Source organism: Musa acuminata, chromosome BXJ3-2 (genome assembly GCF_036884655.1).
Source record: "Musa acuminata AAA Group cultivar baxijiao chromosome BXJ3-2, Cavendish_Baxijiao_AAA, whole genome shotgun sequence".
In the NCBI taxonomy this organism is placed as follows: domain Eukaryota; kingdom Viridiplantae; phylum Streptophyta; class Magnoliopsida; order Zingiberales; family Musaceae; genus Musa; species Musa acuminata.
The window spans coordinates 36,040,926-36,059,705 of record NC_088350.1 but is presented as its reverse complement, the minus strand read 5'-3'; the positions used below and the strand labels follow the sequence as shown (position 1 = coordinate 36,059,705).

Sequence of the window (18,780 nt, the reverse complement as noted above, 5' to 3'; positions counted from 1 at the left end):
CCCTAGTTTTGAACCTAAAGAAACCTTTTTAAGTAGGGAAAAGCAGATCGCAGTGTCCAACGACGTCCGCGAAGATCCGACAAAATCGGACCATGAAGCGAAAAGATACACGGAAAAGAGAAACAAGAATCAGAACCCCAAGTCAGGATCCAAACCCGCCGCTACAAGGGTACGCCCAGAGGGCGATGGCGTCACACTTGTTGATCAAGAATCACATGGGCTTGTCGGAGGAAGCAGGGGAGACCGACAACAACGACGAGGGACTGACGACGCTTGAACCCTCGCCCCAGAAACGATCAATGTTGAGATCAGTCTCGAGGAGACCGTGGGTCGAAGAGAGGGCGAGGCAGAGAGAGAGAGAGAGGTGGAGGAGGAGGAGGATGAACATTTGCATCCTCCCCACTCGCTCTCTCTCCACTCCCCCTATTATATAATTCCGAATCGGTTGCGTTGCATTTATGCGGGATCACGCCAAATGCACGAACAGAACGGGGCCTCGGCCAATCTGACGTGGGCAAAGGAGCTCACCACGTGGGCAACATTTGGCAAGCGAATGGACGATGAGTCAGATTTTCTCCATAACACATAATATAAAGTCATCGGTTCACTAAAAATAGCATAGCCCGTGTGATTCATTCAGTGGTTAAAACGCTAATAATGAAAACAAATGTCTGACCATCTGGAAAAAAAAACAAAAAAAGAAAACAGATCACCGTCGACTAGGAAAAAGTGCTGAATGACGAGTCAAGCAAAGCAAATGGCTGACTGATTCATCTGGAAACCCAGTAAAGCAATTATTATAAGTTAAGAGCGAGGCTTCTCCTTCTTTTCCTTGAATAGCGCCAACAGCGACACACCCGAAACCTTCACCACCTTGAACCTCACTCCGGGAATATCACCCACCGCGTGTCCCTTCCGTCCAAAACCAGCGATCAAGACTTCGTCCTGCGAAAACAAATGCAAATCAACAGCAAAATGTTCAGAGCGGATGTGACGCTGAGAATGCATGAAATTTAATCATTGTGGGTGGCTCAAAAGGAGACCCTCCAAACACCAGCAGCAGCAATATCTGGTGCATGCAGGTGTGTATCTTTGCTACCAAGAAATCAATCCTTGGACGGCTCACTGGCGCACATAAAAAAAAAAGTCTTGACAAATCAAACCACCACTTACATTTTCTTCGATGAAATTTAAACAACCATCGTTCGGAACAAAGGCTGCAATTTTCTTTCCATTCTTGATCAGTTGAACTCTAGCACACTTTCGGATGGCGGAGTTGGGCTGCTTGGCTTCGATGCCTCTACGAGAGTCAGAGAGCCTCGTGTCAATCCTCCAACCGAACATGAGCAACACAATAGTAAGAACGAAAGAATCGACTCTGATTAACCATCATATAGCTTACATCTTTTCGAGGACAATACCCTTGGCATGTGAAGAACCAGCAAAAGGTTTCTTCCACTCATTCCCGAGATGACTTTTCTTGTATGCTTTGTCCGCCCACCTCTGCCGCCTCCTGTGAGTTTTGAGCTTACGCCCAGCTCCCATACCACGGGTCTTCCTGTGATATATATGTAGATAATAAATTATTCATGTTCGATCAAGCAAGTTTTCCAAATGTTCTTTTACTCGGTTCATATTTCTTATCATCTCTATTACAATTATAATAGTCGTCAAGGCACCAAAAACTGGAGAACCAGCTAGCAACACCGAAAAGCAAAGACAGAAATTTCCATCTCTACAGATAGCATGTCTCGTAACACAAATTCAAACTAGAACAGCATATTTCTTAACTTAAAAAAGAATAAAAACTGAATCCAGATGGCGAGTTCTACGATTACTAGAATTCTTATTTTCAACAAAAATAAAAATGAATAACTCGGCCCTTCGTTCCGAAATGATCAAATCACAGAGATAACAAGCTCCGGATCTACTTCTGTTGAGAAAGGTAGCGCCAGGTAACGTAGTAACAGTTACAACACATGAGGTCCAAACAATAATTAGAGTAAGGATGCAGTCAACAACACAAAAGACAACCAAAAGGAACGCATTTCTTTTACAAGCTGCATATTTGCAGTATGAACAAGTGAGATGTCGCGCTAGCAGATTCAAGAAGAAAAAAAAACATAAATGAGACACAGTAGCTAAAGCTGATTATGGACTCCAAACATATCGTCAGAGAAATGATTCGGAAAAAAAAAAAAAGAAGCTAAATCCACAGTTTATATAAGAGACACTCACTTTCATGAAAGATGCAAAATGCTGACTTTCACATGAGCTCGTGTTCAAGGACAGACGTCAGATGCTAGGCAACCAAATAAAACTTGAATACAACAAGACATGAGACAAATGGGAAGCTAATCGATGGATCTCCACAATAGACTCCTAATATCCTTTATCGGTCATCATTGGCTTCCCATGAAAATCATCGTAACAAGACGCGAGATCTGACCCATGGCAATTAATTTGCACTCATATACTCAGAAATGAACAAGAATTGACAAGTTCTAGCTCTAAATTTCAAAACAAATGGAAGCACAATGAAAATTTTTTGATATTTGCACTTAGCAATATAAGTGTCTTTAGAATAGTAAGGTAAGATACAGCTTTCGACATGCATCCATAAATCCAAGAGTAATCCATCGCTCATCAACTCGTCAAAATCTATTTTCATAAAGTACGATCCGATTTCATCGTATTCCCTAAGTCTCTTATATATCTAACAACCTAAAGAACCAAAAGTAAGAGATCCGGGTTCAAAATCCTGACTGTAAACTGCGACAAAAAGTTCTCTCAGGCTTCCATAATAAGGTCTTGAAAACAAACAATACAAAAAATCCAACAAAAATGGGAAGGGGGAGGTAAGCAAATTCAGAGGGAACAAATCGAGAATTCCCGACTAACAAGGGGCACACAACATGGATCAATCCGAGTCAAACATAGCATCGGAGAACGACGATGTAGGTAAGAACAATTTTTCATATGGTAGAACCCTCACCCCATCTTGTTGGTGGCCGAAGATCGCCGGCCTCTCTCCTCTCTGCAACGTGAAGGATGCAAGAGCGGCGGAGCGTAGGCGAAACCCTAGCCGCCCCTGTAGATATATAGGCGGAGGTAGATTAAACAAGACCTCCATGGGCTGATGTACAAACATTTAGGCCAATAGCCTGACGAACAAACAAAACCTCCATGGGCTTAATTAATGCATACTGTGCATGAAAGGTTTGACAACATGCAGCAGGCCCGGAATAGTTTGATATCTGGGCTGGGTTTGGTCGAGACATCAAATTGGGCCTGGCCTTTAATGTTGACCGGGTCAATTCAAGCTCGGACTGTGCGTTGACCTTGCACTTGAATACTATGGCTGAATCGCCCCGAGGTGTATCCCTCCGGAAGAAGAGACAGCCATACGGGCCGGCGGGCAAAGGGGAAGGGACGACGACGGGACCTCTTCATGCGCCGACCGAGACTTCCGCCTATGTGCGTGCGTCGCCCGAGACAGCTCGATGTGCGCGACGATGGCAGCGCGCGGTATGGTCCAACAGATAGAAGCACTTCTCCATCGGTGCACAGCAAACAGCAGCAGTGGACCAGGCTCTGCTGCCTGTCACGTGAAGGTCCCGTAGGAAGGGAGGGGGGAGGGGGGAGGGAGGAGGGCATCGATTCTTTGCTTGTGGGTGGAGAGCGAGAAAGTAGAAGAAAGAAGGGAGTCTGGGGTCCACTTAGCGCGGGAGAACGAGAGGGAGGTGGGGTTGGGCCACGCCGTGGAGTGAGCTTTCGGTTTGCCACTCCTCTTTCCCGATGACCTAAATATTCTACTGCCGCCGCACACCTTCTGACATGTGTTCAGATTCTTCCACCGTATGGTTGACGGCTCAGCTCCTCGAGCCGATGGCCAAGCGATACGAAATCCATGGAGGCAAAGGCAATACGTATACATCAGCGTTAGTATCGCTATGGGATGGCAGTAATTTACTGAGCGAAGAAGATATGGCAACCGTAACAAAGGATCGAAATGAGATTGACGGTGTTCGCTTATCACGAAGCATTTGCTTTCTGCAATCATTTCTCATTGGTCTAACACGCCCGCGGATGAGGGATAAGAAGAAGAAAAATAATGATGTTAATTGATGGAACGTGCAGAGGAAGTAAAATTAAGTGGATGGTTGTCGCCATCCTGAATCCTAAATCTGTGCACAGGTCGAACGACATACGTGCAGACGGGGAGGAACGCATGCTCGGTTTGGTTTGGTTTGGTTTGGTTTGGTTTGGTTGCCTTCCTCTCCAGATGATGCGTGAAAACTGCAACATAAGCAGCACAAACTGCAATTGGATCTTTCTTTCTTTCATCTAGCAGCATAGATGAATACAGCATAGAAGATCCTTGCATTCCTTTGGATCATTGCTCTCGTTCTCGTGAGAGCTCACTTTTTCTATTAATTGTATACGCACACAAACACACACACACACACACAAAGTCTCTGGTCTTGCGTTTATCGAGACACCGAAATCCTCCAGAGGTAGGCAGCTGAGTCTTTTGTAGCCGATGGAAATAGCTTTGGACTTGGGTCTCCGACAAGGTGTGTCCCCACAAGCGGCGTAGCTCGGTCGCTGCTGCTCCGCATCTTTTCTCCCTTCATATACTAGTCCTTACGACCCTCCCAAACCAGCCCCCCATCGCCCCTATTCTCCCGCTCGCTCAATCCTTTCCCACGCAGATCTTATCTTCAGGCTCGTCCCCAGCCGTGTAACTGGACTACCTAATTCCACCTCTTCTTTCTCGACCTATTATTGTCTTGGCTGCTTTAGTTCCTCTTCGCTTTGAGAATGGCAAGTCCTTCCATGCAAATTTTTATGGAGTCCTCCGACTGGCTAAAGGCAAGTCATTAAGCCATGCTGCATGTTTTAGATCACCATGTTTGTGACATGAACGAGAAAACCCCTTTTCTGGTTTATAATCTCTTCATCGATGAATGTTTCCATTCCTTTTTCTTATTATTTTTCATATGATCGACGAAACCGCTGTGTAATTCTGATTACTGAAAAATTATGACACTGCTTGTCTTGCTTTCACTTCTTGGCTTCTAATTCGGAAAGCACAATGCATTCACTATATTAGCCGGAATGATAAGAAGCACTTTGGCAAAACATGTTCCTCAACTTGGTGATCATCATCATGTCGATGTGACCGTCACAAATTTGTATTTCTCTTTACACCCAAGTGCATGTCCGAAGGTTGTTGTTCGGCAACCAGAATTCACACGTTACAGACTCAAGATGATTACGATCATCACAATTAATGCAGGGCGTTGTTCAGGAAGACAGCGGGATGGATGCCTCCTCCCCATCCAGTGAAGTGATGTCATGCTCAAGGCCGCCGCCGGTCATGGAGGAAAGGCTGCGGCCACAGCACGACCAAGCTCTCAAGTGTCCCAGATGTGACTCCACTCACACCAAGTTCTGCTACTACAACAACTACAGCCTCTCCCAGCCAAGGTACTTGTGCAAAACATGCAGGAGGTATTGGACTAAAGGCGGAACCCTAAGAAATGTGCCCGTCGGCGGCGGCTGCCGAAAGAACAAGCGCTCGGGTGCTAAAAAGACGGCCGACCCGTTGCATCCATCTGCTTCCTCCTCGCTCAAAGAAGCAACCAGCAGCTGCCTCCACCAACCCTTCCCTCTGGTGCAATTACCGCATCTTGAATCAATATTCACCAACACTTGTCGGAACATTGATTTCATGGAGTGCAAGTACGACCTGATGCTCGACAACCCTATGGATGGGCTTGATCTCATGGATGGCAAGCTTGGGGCCATCCTCACCAGGAACCAACTCCCCTTGGGTGGAGGGAATCCAGGCCTCGGAGAAGCTGCAAGCCATGGATCCGCCTCGGCCAGCTTCCACAGCATGATCGGCACTTGCGGCTTCTGCATCGATGGGAACCATGCTGGCCTCATGGAGGCATGCCGGGGGCTTGCGCTCCCTTTCGAGGGGCACGAGGAGCCAAATTCCGTGGAGGTGAAGCCTGGAGACTGGATTAATCTATCAACGCAGTGGGCAGATCAGTGTTGCGTCGATGCGGGTCGTGCGGTAATGGGGTGCGACAAAGGCCTCGCATCGTGGGCTGGGTTGATGAATGGAATGGCTCCCCGGTGACCGTCAGAATGAGAGGGTTCTCCAACAGTCACAGCAGCAGCCAATGCTATAGCCGCGAGCCATGTGGAAAAGAAATCTGCCAATTCATTTCATTCTCCTTTAAATATTTCTTTCCATTTCTAAAAGAAAATGAGGTGGTGGAACGACCTAATGGTTCGATGCTTGCTTTCGTTTGTTCCTTTCCGTCCTTTTACCCCTACCTAATATCATCGGAGGCCTTAATATCAAATGTTTGATCGCTGTCTTCTGCTAATCAACATCTACGATCAGCGTGTTTCTTCTGAGACGAGATTGTGCATGCCAATCGGATGTTACTACAACCTCTTAATGGTTTCCAACTACGAGACAGCAGAAACAAAAAGTAAAATTGTCACACACACACACACACACACACGGAATCACTTAACATGTTACGTTTATGGACATTGCTTCAAACTCGAGCGATGACGAAGTACAACAAAAAATTCTGACCCTTTAGCTAGCTGATGGAATAAGGTTGGCTTCACCATCCTGAAAAAGTATCCACCGCAGAGTGCCAGGTAAAGCGATACGCAGTGTAGTAGGAGAGAGGAAAGAGAGGTTGTGTTCCTCACTCTACCAGCCCTACCCCACAGGTGAACTTCCTATGGACATATAGGGAGGGGAACACAAAAGTGTTTCGAAGGCTCTTCTTTACCAAGCCATGAGTCTCTGTTGTCTTTCCATGAGGACTAGCTAGCTCAGAATGCTTTAGCTTCTTCATCTACGGATTACTACCTTCATCATTCAAAACAAAGAAATTTAAAGAAGCAATGTGCGAGCCAAGGAAACACCCACGTCAAGAATAACCAGTAAAACCATGAACGATCAAATTTACGTTAAGCGCTCTTTATGCGGTACAATAATAACACTAAAAATAATCGGCACGCCATCTCCAACAATTTAAAGAACTCACTCACTCCCAAGTATGTGCAGCATAATAAACACACAAAAGCATTTTGCACGCACTAGGAATGCATGCCTAATGGCTAAAGCCTCTCGAAACTTATTGCCGCATGTGATAGCAGTCGGCGGCACGTTCATTCTGCATGTCGTGCATTGCATAAGCAAGGCATCGACAAGAGAGGATAGTTTATATGGCTAATTAGTCATGCAACACATAAGTTGAATCGATCCGTGTGGTCGCAAGGGAATTTGTGGTGGTCGGATACAGCTTTACAATTCGGCGGATGGAGACGTGCATGATGATTAAGAAAATAAGAAGAAGAAGAAGAGAGCAACGAGCCGTACAAGTATCATGGCAGCTCCACCTTAGTTGGCAGTTCATCGAATCGGCTCATATGATAGTGGTGGTGGTGATGATGGATGGATGGATCGGTGGCCTTCGAATCGGTCAACTCGAGGACAGCCAATAAAACTGTTCCGGCGAGGCCACTTCCGGGTGATATGCTACGGGGAAGAGGTTGGCGAGATCGTGGAAGATGAGGATCTATTCTCATGTGCTCCTCCCCATGCATGATTAACTTCAAGTACGCTTGCTGCAAGTGGCATTGGATGAAAGAATCATTTCAGGAAAATGTCACCCGGAATGATCGGGCAGAGGATATATACTCTTTTAGTGGCGCACAACTGTATTCCCTTGGATCCATCAAAAGCTAAGCTCGATCGATGCATTTTTATGATGTGATACGATACATCACTTCGACATTCTCGAACAAGTGTGTCGCTCGGGTATTTTAGTTTAACCAACATAGTAGTCGTATTTATGGGGATGAAGCGGATTAATGATGCACGGTGGCCGTCCACCACCGCAGCAGGGTTCCCTCTTCCTCTTTCTCTCTCTGAGAACGACAAGATCGACCGGTACTGACCGGTAAAAGAGAAAGTGAGACGAGGAGGAGGGAAAGTGGGCCCTCCCCTAAAGTGGGGAGTCTGACATGGCCACAAGATTGCTGGGTCGGGGAGGGCCCCATCATTGCAAATCCCACTCCAGCCCCAGCCTTTGAAACCCTTTTGGCTGACCAGGTCTGCTTCAACCATGCCAAGGGCGAACCACCACCCATCAGATCAGATCAGATCAGAAGAAGATAGCTGACACCCTTTGAGACTCACATTGCAAGTTGCGATGCGGGCGAAGAACAATAATAAATTGAGTCCTCCTAACCACACCTACCGATGCTAGTAGACCCGAGGAAATGAGCAGCAACAATAATAGAGCGTGGGAGGGGTGAAACATGACCCTGTCGGTGGTTATGGATTCTCTTCTTCATCCCTTAAATCCTCGCATGTCTTCTTCCATCACCTCTCCTGCTCTCCTTTGCCTCATCCGTTGTTCACATGCTGCTCCTCCGCCTGCCGCCTGCCGCATTCCGATATTACGACTTCCTCTAACGCCATCTCTATTCCGCACCACTTTCTTAGCCATAATATTCACCGTCCTCGTTCCTCGACTCATCGACACTGTCTACTTTGTTTCCAACTGCTACCTTTGTCGTAGATCCAACTTGCTCTTCTTCTCGTTCGTCGTGTGTAAGACATCCTCCCGTAGGCCTGTGAGTTACATCACCCGACGCTACTCTCCCCGACACAAGTTAATGGAAGTCAGAGGACAGGAGCTGCAGGAGCAGGAGAAGATCTACAATCCGACACCTCTCCAGCAATCCGCTGCCTTCACCATGCCGTTACCCTCTTCCACCTTGCTTCACTATGCCACCGAAGCAAGAGGTGGAACAGGTGATGACAGAAATGGGATGGCGTCTCTGATCCACAATCCCACTCCCACTTCAGCTCCTGCCCTGGCGAGTGCTTTGGGTAGCGGTGGTCGATCCAATTCCACCACCACCACCACCGCCGCCGCCGCCCTTCTTCCTGCCACCGACACTGACGCGGCACTCCGGTACCGGGAGTGTCTCCGGAACCATGCTGCCAGCCTAGGTGGGCACATCCTCGATGGCTGCTGCGAGTTCATGCCACGCAGCGACGACGCACTCAAGTGCGCCGCCTGTGGTTGCCACCGAAGCTTCCACCGCAGAGACACCGACATGAATTCTCCCCTCCGCGACCTTCAGAACGGCACCCACGGTAGAGTGCCTCTCCTGCTTCCTCCACACCACCTCTCTCTACCTTCGACCGGCCACGATCACAACCTGAAGCTTTTCGGCTCCGCCGGCATTCTGCTTCATACCGGTGCAAGCGTGGGCGCGGCGACGGAGTCGTCGACCGAGGAGCTTATGCTAGGCGCTGTGCCGCAGCAGCGGTTCACGGTGTCTAAGAAGAGGTTCAGGACAAAGTTCACGGCCGAACAGAAGGAGAGGATGATGGCCTTCGCCGAGAAGGTCGGGTGGAGAATGCAGAAGCAGCATGAGGCTGCGGTAGAGCAATTTTGCGGCGAGGTTGGTGTTAGTAGGCAAGTGCTAAAGGTGTGGATGCACAACAACAAGAACGCCCTAAGGAAGCAACAGCAGCAGGAGGAAGAGGAAGAGGAGGAGGAGGAGGAGGAGGAGGTGGAGGAGCAGCAGCAGCACCACCACGAAATGCCAGAAGCTTGAGGAAAAACAACACGGACAAAAAAGACAGCATTCTACTTAGTTAATCGACTCACATCCGTCTCTTTTTCTTTTTCTGTCTTTCCTTAACGTGGTGACATAATATGTACTGTTACATGCTCGTTTACCGGTAGGCAGATCCATATATGTTCCTCAGCAGAGAGCTTAGTCTCAAGAAATGGTAATTATTATATATATGCTCCTTTGAATCGAACCTTGGGACTCACATCCTTTCTCAAGAACGATCTCCATCGACCAATCTCGGGTGGAGAGACGAAGGCTCGTAAGAGCGCATTGTAAGATGGAGAATTCTGTATCCGTACAAATTGGATTTGACTGGATTATTCCCATTGTTAAACGGTTCCTGTTCAAGATTATAGTGGAATGACTCGATAAGAAATAACCAGTTTACTACCGGCGAACCCTCCTCCGTCTGGAAAACTGCTGGGAAGAAGGAACACCAAACGCAGTGGATTGTGAAGAAGAACCATATACGGAGCTGGATAGAAACATACCTGCTAGGCTGCTTATTTCGGAGATCGGTGATCGCTGAAAACAGCACATCATGCCTCCGATTTCAGATCTAGAAAATCCGAATGCTTGTTGGCTGAATGGGCCGCAGCGCACGACGCTCGCCTGCGTCGATGCATCGGCACATAGAAATCCGAGTATCCCATATTTCTCACTCTAGGGTTTGCTAAGAGGAAGCTGAATCAAAATGGCCCTCTTTTATTTCTACGGAGGACAAATTACGAGATAGCAACGAGATGATCAAGAAAGAAGTCGAAGAACCCTCCAATCCAGACAAGCACGAATTCGATCAAGGTTTGCTCTTACCCTAACGACCAACCTTCCGATTCCAATCTCTCGCCGGGTTTCCAAATTCCCCCAAATCAAATCAAAAGGGTATCGCTATCCTCGTATTCCATCTTTTATCCGACGTCATTATATTGGCGAAACGATCGATCGTGGGAAGCGGATGCGTATGCATTTCATATTGCACCCAACCAACCCAACCCAAACCTATTAATTTAGTGCATTTCCGCAGAATTTAATTATACGGAACTGTAATTAAGAGTTGTGTCTTAAGCTTCATAACGTAATTAAAATAAAGATTTGCTTTGTGGAATCAGGAAAGGAACACGTGTGAACACCTTAACCGCTCCTGCGCTAAATGTCGGTTTCGTCAACCCGAACATACATACGATTCCCGTTGTTGATGTGAGATCACAGAGTGATATATTCAAACCCAGAACATAAAAGCCAACACCGAGTCAATGCTTTGCCATGTCATTCACTTGCAAAGTAGACACATCGACATGCAAAGGAACATCCGACGACTACATTAACTTCACCACTGCCCCAAAACATATAATGTATTGATCTTAAGTGATCTCCAGAGAAGAAGGATGGTTTTCCTGGAGCTTCGACCACCTCAGCCTGCAAGATTGTTAAGCAACCATCAAAAACCACTTTGAAATGCATTAAAAATAAAATAAAATGAAATTTTAACGGCACTTTGGCAGCATTCCACGCGAGATTAGTGAAAGAAGAGTGTCTGAAAGCATCACCGAAGTGGGTTGCAGTACTAATGGGACGAATTGTGTCGGCCGTAATATTGGACGGCCATATACGCATGCATCTACCTTATGGAATCTATGCAATTTTGATTGTTTTAGTATGCCTATCCTGACGAACGGAATCTAGAGTGGCACATGTGGAGATGGGAGTAGTACGCTCGGATTGTTGTGTCGAGCGAGAGAGAGAGAGAGAGAGAGAGAGAGAGAGAGAGAGAGAGAGGAGAAGTGGATGCATGTACGTCTACCTCTCTTCCTCGTCAGCGCCGGGTGCCGGAGGACTTGTAATTTGGATACGGCACCCGACCCGACTCGATGCGGTGGAGGTCCTCCAAGAGCAGCTCGTAGTGTTTCTTGACCTCTTCGGCGGTCTTCCCCCCGCCTACGGCTCGTGCCACATTTAGCCAGCGATCGGGGGTGTCCTTGTCGTACACCGCGAGAGCCCGCTCGAAGAGCTTGTTCTGCTGCGGAGTCCACGAGGAGGTCGAGCTGCGCGAGAGCGATCCCGAAGCCATGGTGGCGAGGATCAAGAGGTGGTAAGAGGAGAGTCGAGGATGAAACGGGAGGAGGAAGGAGGGAATTGTGGAGGCGGTGTTCGCCGGAGGGCTCTTGGCATGAGGAAGCTGTCGCCTGGGTGCTCGCTCTTTATAAGCAGCGGCGGGGAAGTAGTATAGCTAATTGGAGAATCATAATTGGCGATCGAGAATCCAATGTATTAGACACGTCTGAGAGGAATAAGGTAGAGGTTCAGAGCAGAGGAGAGGAGAAGGAACTTGCTTTGCTGCGGAATGGAATCCTCATCGATTCCGCTTTTAAGCTTGAAGACCCTTTATAATTTCCTGGGTCGATCAATAAAAGACTAATATACTAGGTGATGGTAAGAAAGTAGGACTAAGATGAGGAAGCAGCGATTCCCTGGTCACGTTGACGGTAGGGTGGACCTACAGGAATCCATAACTTACATGTTTCTATTAATGTCGATCATGATCGCTCCGGTGAGCGAGAGAGATGAGTCTATGCTGAGAGGTATTTCCCTTGCTAAAAGAACAGCAAGCAGCTAGTGAGATAATGGCAGAGCCTACCTGGTTCCTTATCTTCTCCCTCCAGCAGACGATTGGTCAGCGTGAGAGGCCTTTGACATGAAATGCACGTGAAGTGAGGTCGTGGTCAAACCTGTCTTCTTCTTCTTCTTCTTCTTCTTCTTCTTCGGAACAAGCGCGATAGTGACGTTTCGGATGAGTACGTTTTGTAGGTCGATGCATTTGGTGGTATGTATGATGAGCCACGCGTTCATCACCTTCTTTCGAATAGAATAACAACACACGATTCTAGTGCAGCTTTGGCTTTGTATCTTACATGACCTGTGATCAATGAACTCAATGTTAAGACAAGCAAATTAGGCCTAACATCCGACGGGAGTCTTAGCATTACACCAACCAAAGCAGCAGCAGCAGCAGCATCGCCTTTAATCGACATGGATTCTAAGCGCCCAGCAAAAAAAGGGAAATAGATATTGGAAGAGATTGCTACGAACGAGACGGATGCGGTGGAGTGCGACGCAAATAAATCATCGAGAAGCATTATTTGCAGGCGCGCGAGGAGATTGTTGCCAACAACAACACCAACTCCTCTGCCTTTTTCCCAAAAGGTGTAGCAGGTCGGTCGAAAGTACACTCCCCAGCAAACATGAGCAGAGCAGCTTTTCAAGGATTCTGTATCACCGAGCGGTCGGTCCTGCAAATACCTACTATTTCCTGTGGATGCTGGGGCTGTTCGAGTTGTGGTCCTACGCCACAACTTGGAGGAATCAAAAGTGTGGGCTCGGTTTCCATGTATCTCTGAACGGAATTCCCGGACGCCATCAACTTGCCACCAGATTCAACATGTTCTCCATCTGTAGTGACACGGAAAGAGAAGACGGTTCGAAGAAAGAGGTTATTTTTTGTTGTCTAAACCTTGTAGATCAAGGGGGGAGGACTTCCCCACATGTTCATGTGCAAATTTAGTATCCCGAAACAAATTGCTTGATACAAAGAGACAGAGAGAGAGAGAGAGAGAGAGAGAGAGAGATATGAGGATCCGATAAAAAAGGTCGATGCGTGAACGAACAGCAGCAGTCGGAAAAGGTGAAGAGAAGAGAATCCGGGGGAGAAAGCCAAAAGAAAAAAAGGTTGCGGTACCCGATAACGGTTGTGTGGTTGGATGAGATGGTCATGCGACCATCGAGAGTAACAGGGGCGAATAGTTAACGGTTGTCGTGTCCTGCAGACGAGCTCCGGAAACCAACCATTCACCGAGAGGCAACTCAACTGGTTCCTCCTCCTCTTTGGGTTGTCGATGAAACTTGGCTTTCGGATGGTCAAAAGTGAAGGGAGGGATGATGCTAAAGATAAGATAGGGAGAATCTAGCGATACAGAATAAAACTTGTGATTTTGAGGCACTGCCACACGTCTGTTCCATAAACAATGTCGCATCTAAGTTTCTATCCAAAATTCGGGTCAAGTAAAAAGAGCGGCATCCAACGAAGAGGCAAACTAAAATCTGGTTTTAATTAGGGGACACAAATTTGGATAAGAATATTTAGTATTGGATCACAGAATTCCGTTTGTGGCTTAGCAAAGATTAGATTAGCTTCACACCGTGCCAGATATCTCATGTAACTAATGGACTAACATCTAAATTAACTTTGATTTTTCTACTTTTACCAGAACAGGTCACAAAATGATCGAGTCTAGCATCACCTACACTGTCTTTCTGCAGTCGACCACTCAGTCAATCCTAAATACAAAGCTGTTAAGCATCAAACTCTCATGTAAAGTCATCACATAGGGTAATGATATACCCGTAGGAAGAATAATGAAACCATGCCATTCGCAACATGGCATAGAAGATGCAACAAAAACAGCATATGACTCGAAACATTTTTTTATCCTTCTCGATAATATAGCACAAAGACAAATACACCCAGTCAAATTTACCAACACAACTCACGTTTATTATTTAAGCATATGCTAGAGGATCAGATTCATTCAGGAAAAAAAAGATCCCTCCATGAGATAACTTTTAAGTTTACCTCTTCTTCCACACATGCCTGCCGCATGCAAGGTAACTTTTAACTACTAGCATCGAGTGCTTCTCCAGGTGGGCCTCCACTTCCAGAAATGCTCGGCTTTCCTTCCATCTTGTCATTCATTTTGTAGAAATTGACTATCTTCTGATCCAATTTATAGTAATAAGCCATCTTCTCCAGAGGTTTCAAATCCAAGTCAATAAAATAAGCCTGCAGACAACCATATAAAGTTGTACTTAACTAAATTACTTGGACAATAAATCTAAAGAAACTTCAGTAATTTTAGCCAGATGTCAGAGTTTGTTGATACTTTCATTTTACTAGTTGCTTCCAAAGCAGTAATAAACCTATCATCTTTCGCGTGTCTAGTTAGCTGAGGCACAACGCCACAAATAAAACTTCAAAGCAACACAGACAGTCAAAACTGGTGACAGCTGAACCATGTATTCATGTTAAAACTTAGAATCGACTTATCGCATGAGAGCTGCAGACGAGACATACTTGTGTGCAAACTTGATGATGATAACAAGTACAACAACAATAACAACAGCAACAACAAAAAAGATTTGATCAAGTAGAGTGCAGCAAATACGACCAACAATGGTTGCCAATTGAATCTCATCCTGATCATGTATGTCTCTAGGATTGAAAAATAACCAAGAAAAGACAACTCATAAATAAACAAGCAACTACAGTGTTATATACCTTGTAATTATAGCTTTGATTCAATGATTTGAGAGCTACAGAATTACAATCAGATGCATTACGTCCATCTGCTGTGCGGCTAAAGCTGATCATCAGGCTGCAATCCTTTGCAGTAGCAGCTATAAGATATTCCCTAACAATTTTCAGGCTGTCGTCCAATGACAGAGAATGCAACGAGGAATACTGATGCAAAAGCTCTGCATCACTTAAATTTTTGCAGACCGCACAAGGCCGAGAAATAATATTGTAATATACATGAATAGCCCCTTCTATGTCAAGAACATCCAACTGCTGAGTTGCTAAAAGCCTATCTAAAATCCCTGACCCGAAGATTGCCTCTGCTACAAGCTCAAGGAAGCTACCTAACTGTAAGCCACATGCAGAGATCAGATCCGCAATTGCTTCTCCTGATTTATGAGATCGGACATCTGTATTATCCATGCTACCTCCCAATCCTCCAAAAATAAGACAGCCATTCAAAAATATACGGAAATTATTTTGAGGAGATGCAAACAATGCAGTGATGGCCAGATGTATTCTATCTTTTAATCCAGAGAATAGATCAAGCGGATCATACCCACTTATTTGTGATATCTGCAACACAAATTCTTAATATATAATCTGAAAGACTTGATAAAAACTCATGATGTTGAAGGATAAGGGTCAAGAGAACCGACCCCAAGTGAAAATTAGATTTCAAGAGTAAATAAGCCTATCAAGTATGTACCTCTCCCTGATGAAGTTTTAAGAACTGATGCATTTTAAATCGTGTTACATGCCTCTTAACAGCATTTTTCTCAGCTATGTATTCTGAAGATGGAAGAAACCCACATTTTGGCTGCTCCGTTGAATCATGTAAGCAAGGTTATCAAACAAATGGTCAGAAAAAGAGGCCAAGCATATAGAGCAACTAAGCTAAAAGGGAAAAGAAAGAAAAGTGTCTACTTAGAAATGAAGCACCTTTATTTCTACTGCAATGCAGAAGTCATGTTTCGGAGTACCTGAAATTGTACTTAGAGCGTCATGAAGAATGCTACTTAGTTATTACGAGGTATTAGCAGTTATGTAGCAAGCATTGTAGTAAGTACACTAAACATAGAAACATTGCAAGAAACAAAACAGACATATCATCGCAGGACCCATATGGATAACTTGGAATACAGTCAAAAGCCAGACAATAGAGGAAAGGACAAATTTGGGGAGAGATGGACAACGAAAATCAAGAAATTGATAGCAATGAATATGCACATATCAAAAGCTAATAAAACTATCAATGAGCAAACATTGTGTGTTCCTTAAAGCCTCCTACAAAACAAGCACTGAATATTTATTTAACTGTGAGTTCTTAACATCGCTTCAAATGGTCAGGAAGACCTTTACCTATTTAGTACTACAATTGGGAGCTAGGGCACACAAAAAAAGGAAGAAAGCTCAGACACAAGGCACCTCCTAGCTAAATATGGTCAAGTGTATTTTGAATGCATCCCAAAATAAATACTCTAGTATATAAAAGATTTTGGTCAGAAGTGGTTCGAAGTTTGACTTCGTAATTAAACCAACGCTCTATCTTTAATGGTACCAAGTTATCAACAAAGCCTTGTTCTAAAATAGATTCTATTTTCTTTTGACCATCATGTTTATTCCTTGATCAATTAATGTTCTCCAATTCTAACACAAATTGATATTTCACAAAATAAGGTAGGACAGACCAATCTGTAAACAGGGTTTACAAGTGTCTCGTTACCAAGCTATATAATCCTATTTGTGAAAAATGCTGCTATACTCTTCAGAAGTATGACATTTGAGATATGACAAATTTCACACTATTTTGACTGCATGTTACTTGTATAGTTTTGACAAGAGGTATTCCTCAATTGCAGGCTTGTATACGAACTGGGTCATGTGAAAAAAAATACTAGATATTTAGATTAGCCCTTACCAATAATGATTGAATGGTCAGAAATAAGAAATGCAGATTCGCAAAGGACATCAATTTTGGAGGCATCAACCCTCCATGGAGGACGTTGACTCTTGATATTCCCCTCGACAGCCTCCAAGAATTCCTTAGAAACATGGACAAGAATCTGCATATTGGAAGAAAATCGAACATCAAAATGTGTTAGAACTTGAGAGACTGTTTGGCAAATCTAAAAACATATCTGGCATTCAAGCTACACTGTTTCAACCAGAACAAAAGAACCGTGTAAGATGATCAATGACAACTTTCAGGTAACATGATGTTGAAAAGCATTTCATGTAATTGCAGAAGTACAAATCATATGACACGGTACATAATACAATAACACACACATGTTACAACATTAAATGCCAAAATAAAATTACATCACTTTGGTGGGTGTTAAATATTAAATGTGGTGGAAATTGGAAAAGGTCCAGGATGCATTTTTAATCATTGTGTCAAATGGTAGAAAAAAAAAATTACAAACACATCAACCGAAAGAAAAGAAAATGTCAGGACATAAAAAATAACATACCCCAGCGTCTACATGATTGGAGTCCAATAAATTCCTCATGACATGGTCAATAAAAGCTGTAGCAGCAACATCTTTCGAAGTGGACTCGGCGAGTTCACCAATGTCTTTCCACATTAGTCTTTCATGATCGGATAGGACCAAGCATCCATTTGGAGACGGGCTTCCGCCCTTTGCAACCTTTTGAATCCGTAATACCTTGCCCACCTGCTCCACAGAAACACCCATTTCCAAAATATAACAAGCCATATACATAATTCCAAGAAATGGTAATAATAACTCGAATGATGCGCTTAAACAGTACCAAAAAGAGGGAAGAGCCACAGTAGCCCAGGACAATATTAGCAGCTCCTTCTCCTTTGTAAAACCAATCCTTTGCATCGTCTGCTCTTACCAACATCTTTTGTTCCTATGTGGAAATACGATGTATCCAGACTTAGGACTGCCTCGATATGAGTACTACAACATCCAGTTCTAAAAGGGAAAACTACAAATATAAGGCGCGGCTGCGATTTGCCTGGTGATTCAACAATTGGACCCAGAAAAGAAGATAAATCGAACATTTCTAGAGCCATGAAAGTGAAATTTATACTTTTACCTGCTGAAGATGGCTCATGGTGGGCGAGATCGCAGAGAGAAAGCCGGGTCGCGAGACTCCACAACGGAATAGCAGGTGTTGGGGACCCCGCGGGATGTCCGGCGTGGTGAAGCAGCTACTTCATTCCGGCTAATTCAGCAACGGGAAAACACACACAGACGAGCGAGAGAGAAAGGAGAGCCGGAGGCTCCACCGCCGGGCCGAGGCGCAGAGGAGGAGGGGGTGGGGGACACGGGGTCCCTCGTTTCTGTTCTGTGAACTGGCTTTTATTATTATTATTATTATTATTATTATTATTATTATTATTATTATTATTGTTATTATTATTATTATTGTTATTATTACTACTACAGTTTCTACTTGACAAATTGAGCACGTGCTGAGAGATGATGGAAGCGTAATTGGAAAGTTGAAACGACATTGAAACGACATTTGACACGGGGCACTTCGCTTGCTGGTTTCATTCGGGAACGACGTGGACCCCAGCCACCTCATCATCGACCAGGAATCCAATTCTCGTCTTTTTTTGGTCGGGACCAACCCAACCCAACCCATCCCATCTAATTCCCAATACGGTGTTGTAGTATTAGAGCATGCACAACCTGTATCCAGCAAGGCTTGATTTCTATCAGATTAGTCAAAATCTCACCATCACATGC

General features: G+C 44.9%; 5 protein-coding genes across 7 annotated transcripts; 2 read left to right on the top strand and 3 right to left on the bottom strand.

The window, feature by feature from the left end:
• Nucleotides 1-603: 603 nt before the first annotated feature.
• On the bottom strand, nucleotides 604-3,153 carry LOC103976629 (small ribosomal subunit protein uS12). Its single transcript, XM_009391902.3, has 4 exons — nucleotides 2,996-3,153; nucleotides 1,403-1,558; nucleotides 1,174-1,300; nucleotides 604-945 (listed from the first exon to the last, which is right to left on the bottom strand). The coding sequence occupies exons 1-4, from the start codon at nucleotides 2,998-3,000 to the stop codon at nucleotides 805-807; spliced, it is 429 nt and encodes a 142-aa protein (XP_009390177.1). The 5' UTR covers nucleotides 3,001-3,153; the 3' UTR covers nucleotides 604-804.
• Nucleotides 3,154-4,655: 1,502 nt separating this feature from the next.
• On the top strand, nucleotides 4,656-6,366 carry LOC135632013 (dof zinc finger protein DOF5.6-like). The gene is made up of 2 exons (XM_065140270.1): nucleotides 4,656-4,875; nucleotides 5,303-6,366. Exons 1-2 carry the CDS (start codon nucleotides 4,825-4,827, stop codon nucleotides 6,152-6,154), a joined length of 903 nt encoding a protein of 300 aa, XP_064996342.1. The 5' UTR covers nucleotides 4,656-4,824; the 3' UTR covers nucleotides 6,155-6,366.
• A 1,855-nt stretch (nucleotides 6,367-8,221) lies between these two features.
• LOC135632012 (zinc-finger homeodomain protein 5-like) lies at nucleotides 8,222-9,871 on the top strand. Its single transcript, XM_065140269.1, has one exon. It carries the CDS (start codon nucleotides 8,368-8,370, stop codon nucleotides 9,679-9,681), a length of 1,314 nt encoding a protein of 437 aa, XP_064996341.1. The 5' UTR covers nucleotides 8,222-8,367; the 3' UTR covers nucleotides 9,682-9,871.
• A 1,064-nt stretch (nucleotides 9,872-10,935) lies between these two features.
• Nucleotides 10,936-12,315, bottom strand: LOC135585060 (protein RADIALIS-like 3). The gene is made up of 2 exons (XM_065140271.1): nucleotides 11,504-12,315; nucleotides 10,936-11,118 (listed from the first exon to the last, which is right to left on the bottom strand). Exon 1 carries the CDS (start codon nucleotides 11,768-11,770, stop codon nucleotides 11,516-11,518), a length of 255 nt encoding a protein of 84 aa, XP_064996343.1. The 5' UTR covers nucleotides 11,771-12,315; the 3' UTR covers nucleotides 10,936-11,118; nucleotides 11,504-11,515.
• Nucleotides 12,316-14,165: 1,850 nt separating this feature from the next.
• Nucleotides 14,166-18,356, bottom strand: LOC135630842 (inositol-pentakisphosphate 2-kinase IPK1-like). 3 transcript variants are annotated; one of them, XM_065138079.1, is made up of 8 exons: nucleotides 18,122-18,356; nucleotides 17,828-17,997; nucleotides 17,527-17,730; nucleotides 16,971-17,115; nucleotides 15,992-16,032; nucleotides 15,759-15,869; nucleotides 15,032-15,625; nucleotides 14,166-14,536 (listed from the first exon to the last, which is right to left on the bottom strand). In XM_065138079.1, the coding sequence occupies exons 2-8, from the start codon at nucleotides 17,921-17,923 to the stop codon at nucleotides 14,369-14,371; spliced, it is 1,359 nt and encodes a 452-aa protein (XP_064994151.1). In that variant the 5' UTR covers nucleotides 17,924-17,997; nucleotides 18,122-18,356; the 3' UTR covers nucleotides 14,166-14,368. The 3 variants fall into 3 exon arrangements, with proteins under 3 accessions (XP_064994151.1, XP_064994149.1, XP_064994150.1); XM_065138077.1 differs by having other exon boundaries at nucleotides 17,828-17,932; XM_065138078.1 differs by having other exon boundaries at nucleotides 17,828-17,923.
• Nucleotides 18,357-18,780: the final 424 nt, after the last annotated feature.

Excerpts from the sequence above, each read along its gene's own strand:
- LOC135585060 (XM_065140271.1), bottom strand. The coding sequence starts at position 11,770 with ATGGCTTCGGGATCGCTCTCGCGCAGCTCGACCTCCTCGTGGACTCCG.
- LOC135632013 (XM_065140270.1), top strand. The coding sequence starts at position 4,825 with ATGGCAAGTCCTTCCATGCAAATTTTTATGGAGTCCTCCGACTGGCTA. Across the intron at positions 4,876-5,302 it reads AGTCCTCCGACTGGCTAAAG|GGCGTTGTTCAGGAAGACAG; the intron begins GCAAGTCATTAA and ends CAATTAATGCAG.
- LOC135630842 (XM_065138077.1), bottom strand. Across the intron at positions 15,626-15,758 it reads TAAAACTTCATCAGGGAGAG|ATATCACAAATAAGTGGGTA; the intron begins GTACATACTTGA and ends TTTGTGTTGCAG. Across the intron at positions 14,537-15,031 it reads ATCAAAGCTATAATTACAAG|GCTTATTTTATTGACTTGGA; the intron begins GTATATAACACT and ends GGTTGTCTGCAG.
- LOC135632012 (XM_065140269.1), top strand. The coding sequence starts at position 8,368 with ATGACCCTGTCGGTGGTTATGGATTCTCTTCTTCATCCCTTAAATCCT.
- LOC103976629 (XM_009391902.3), bottom strand. Across the intron at positions 1,301-1,402 it reads GGTATTGTCCTCGAAAAGAT|AGGCATCGAAGCCAAGCAGC; the intron begins GTAAGCTATATG and ends TGACTCTCGTAG. Across the intron at positions 946-1,173 it reads TAAATTTCATCGAAGAAAAT|GACGAAGTCTTGATCGCTGG; the intron begins GTAAGTGGTGGT and ends TTGTTTTCGCAG.